Raw genomic sequence first — 3,769 nt, forward strand, 5'->3', positions numbered from 1 at the left:
GTGTCCCTGCCCACGGCAGGGTGCTGGCACAAGATGGTATTTCAGGTCCCTCCAGCCCAAACCATTATCTGATCCTATAAAACATCTATGCAATCACGAGAACAGCTTGGCAAAGGGGAAAAAAGTCTTTCACTTGCCCAGGTTTCTCAGGACTGGTGTTACCAGACAAAAATCTGTCTTCTGTAAATTCCTTAAATGTCACAGCCATGGGAAAAGCTTCAGCGGAAACTCAAAACATTAGGAAAAAACCTCAAAACAGAGCCCTCAGACATAATGTTTCATCAGTTGTGCCGCTCACAGACCCATCGCGTTTGAAACAAGCGTGCAGTACTGGAACACACATGAACCACCTTACATTACTCTTAAGAAACTGAGCCATAAATACAGTACGTCTGAATCACCTCTTGATATTATTGAACTCTTAAAAGCAGCGTGTCCCTTCAGGTACAATCACACTGTGCAGGTCACAAGCATTTTACCACTGTTCAACGCAGCCTGTGACACCCTCTACGCAGGGACAGAGAGAACACTGTCATTAAGGCAAACAGCTTAGATAGCTCCCTTCAGAAGTCAGGTGGGGTTTTTTTATTATTTTTTGTTTGTTTTGTTTTTTTGGTTTGGGGGGTTTTTTTTGGACCAGAACAGGTCCCCTCCAGTGCCAGCACGCTGCATCACTAGTGCTGTACTGGAATCCACACCTGAAGGAACAGACGCTCAAAACTGAATCGTGAGGTTTCCAGTGGCTCAAGTATTTTATTTAACCTTCACTTCTGACTGCGCAAGCAGAGCTTACTAGGAAATTCTCCCTTTACACTTTATGCTAAAAGACAGGACAGAATGTTCTAGCACAACTTATGTCTTGGGTTTAGAGAAGTCTTCCTGGCCCATGGTTAAATGGAGAAGAAAACTTACTCAAAACCCACCCAAAGCCATGCAGAAACATGAAGCTCCCTAAAGAAGAGAAAATATTTTGCCTTTCTTATGCAGAATATTTCTTAAGATTATTCAACTTCATGTATTCAAGTTTAAATACGGCAGAGATATTTCTTGTGGCAATTTCAGGCAGTTCCCTTGTATTAGTCAGCCCTCTGCCAGGCACAGTTACCACCACTGGAAAGCTATTCAGAGCACTCTGTGGTGCTTCCGAACTCGTCTTCCCTCCAGACTGGCAGAGACACAGATCTGGAGACTCCGAGGAACGGTGTGCCTCCTCACCACAGACAGGTTCAGACCACAGCCATTAACATTCACTGCTGGAATCTGTATTTAAGACTCATGTCGGGGGAGGGATTCCATTTCCTTGCTCAGACTTACAGTTCCAGAAAACTAGAAGCAGAAGGGACAACTAGAAACACAGGCTACGACTACCACACAGGACAAGATCTCAAACTTAAAACCAATAATAAACATTGTAATAAAAATTATTCTGAAGCAGGTATTTCAGAAGTTTTCACCAAGTCACACAGCACTAGAACTTGTCAGCCTTGCCTACAGAGCACCCATGTAGGAAAACTGAAGTACAAAGCAGCACGTCTTCCTCTCACCATGAGCAGGACAGAATTTTTATTTTTATTTTAGAGCAGCTCACTACTACTTTCAATCACAAGCTGAAGGTTGAACCCACAAGGGTTGGTACAACAGCCGAACGATAGAAGCAGAACGTGGGTTTGTAAACAAGCTTATCTGCAACGGCTTGAAGTGAAAGACAAGCTTCTAGACAGCTCCCTCAAAAGGCTCAAGACAAGCCAGCGGTTACTTTGAGAACGAATAGTTTCCGTCCACCCCACAGGTCCCATCCCTTCATTTTTAAGCTGCATCTATTTAAACTAATCTCAAACAGACGAAACAACTGAAGTGCATTTCGATAACCTACCAATAGCTTTAGGATGTACATTGTTAATCTTCCAACAATCTTTAGAAAACTTTTTATTTATATGCCTATGATGACTTTAGTTCAAGAGGTGCAATTCATGAGAACAGGAACCTGAGAGCTTTGCACATCAGAGCACGAAGATTTGCAGAACCTTTTCATTTGAACGGACTTTATTTCAGATGTTTTGTCTGTAAGCCGTGGAGGTGGTTCACTCTTTGTGTATTTTGTAATACATCAAATCTAGCCCCCTGAACCGTCAGTTTTAGAATACAGTGGTAGCACAGACACAATACTTACCTGATCTTTGGAAAAAGCTTTGACATGAATGTTTTTGACAGTCTGAACTACACCATCATAAAATTTCACAGTGTACGTACCTAAAATTTGAAAATAAAGCATAAGAGTTAAAGGTCAGAAGTGATTTAGCAAAGCACTCGTTGACAGCTGCAGTACTCAGGCAGCTGGTACCTGCAGCTAACCTGTGTGGTTGGAATCTTCAACAGCAGAGCTCTTATCACAGGCCAGGTAAGGCAAAAAACAGTGAAGCTGCCAAAAGTGATTATGGTAAGCACAAAGGTGCACGTCTAAGCTTAGAGTTGCTCCTTAGACTGTCCTTCCTCACCAAACCCCAGAATACTTCTGGTGGAATACTCTGATAGATAATTACTTGGACTTTTTCTCCTTGATCTTACAACATAGAATCCACCTAAAGAAAGCACAGCACAGGAAAAAGTCCTTCGTGGTTCCTCATCAATACTCAAAAAGGAAAAGCATGGCTGTGCTTTTTTCTTCTCCTATTTGTAGTGTTTTTGCAGCTCTGGCACTGTGGTTACTTGCATCTCTTGACAATAAGCTTAAGAAGGAACAACTTTTCCCCAAATATATACTTAAAGCAATTACTGACTGGCTATCCCAGCAGGAAGTTCTTCTCTCTCATGAAAAGGGTAAGTGGTTAGGTTACAGAAGTGATGGCAGACTAAAACATGTAACTGAAAATAAACCTTTTCACAGTTCTCTTCTGCCTGCTGTACTACCTCAAGCAAAAAGGTTAGAATACAATTAGAAATGCACTGCTAACAAGCATGACAAAACCAAAAGTGGCTCCTTACCATCTTTGTTAACAGAAGTAACTTTGGCTGGATAGAAGCGACAATCAGACCAGCACGCCAAGACCTGATCGTTTATGTGAAATCCCTACAGGACAAAAAGTGTTCTCATCTGAGAATTACTGAAACACACAACTTCATTCAAACAGAGCGATTAGCTTTCCAATATTTAAATTATAAAACTGACACAGCAGGCACACAGCAGCATGGTCAGAATGCACACAACTGCACAGTGAACCGGCACACACTCCAATGCCCTCTATTTCCTACTTACTGCACAACCTTCTTCCTCATGCAATCCTTCTTTTCTTAGCTGTATTTTCTCTAAGGGACGCAAATAAGGACTGTCCCAACAAAACCATTCATCGTATCTATGGTTCCAGCGTTTGAAATGGATAAGGACTTTTCCTTCTTCATAATCGATTTCTTCGATGTGAGCTGGATACCTGGTCAAAAGGTAGATTGAAATATTTCAATGAAGAGTAAGGTAAGCTGTCTCAGACACTTAACCACAGCACAAAACATTACACAAAGAGCCTTCCGCATGATCAAAAGCAAAATACCTGTTTGATCAGGTGTGATGGGGAGCCCAGTAACACCACCTAACAACCTCCAGCTTCTACAATCTTAATACAGTATTACTTGATGTACCACTTGTACAACCAATAAAGATGCTACAAAATGACTAAGAGTTCAGCACAGGTTGAATCCCAAAACTAAACAGCAAAAGCAAACACTGGCTGCAGAAAGAGGAAACAAGTAAGAAGTTCTTAGTCTGGGCGGGGGGCGG

The 3,769-nt window shown here is 41.9% G+C and overlaps 1 protein-coding gene across 1 annotated transcript in view; it reads right to left on the bottom strand.

Annotated features, from left to right (window-relative positions):
• The window catches only part of PHF20 (PHD finger protein 20), a gene marked incomplete at both ends in the record, with an annotated part of 48,932 nt that extends 45,507 nt beyond the window's left edge, over positions 1 to 3,425 (bottom strand). The window contains 3 exons of the mRNA XM_010145776.1: positions 2,171 to 2,250; positions 2,983 to 3,067; positions 3,254 to 3,425. Coding sequence (XP_010144078.1) covers positions 2,171 to 2,250; positions 2,983 to 3,067; positions 3,254 to 3,425 — 337 coding nt within the window. The remainder of the gene's footprint in view (positions 1 to 2,170; positions 2,251 to 2,982; positions 3,068 to 3,253) is intronic.
• Between the last annotated feature and the right edge of the window lie 344 nt (positions 3,426 to 3,769).

This window comes from Buceros rhinoceros, unplaced genomic scaffold (assembly GCF_000710305.1).
Source record: "Buceros rhinoceros silvestris isolate BGI_N320 unplaced genomic scaffold, ASM71030v1 scaffold12561, whole genome shotgun sequence".
Classification (NCBI taxonomy): domain Eukaryota; kingdom Metazoa; phylum Chordata; class Aves; order Bucerotiformes; family Bucerotidae; genus Buceros; species Buceros rhinoceros.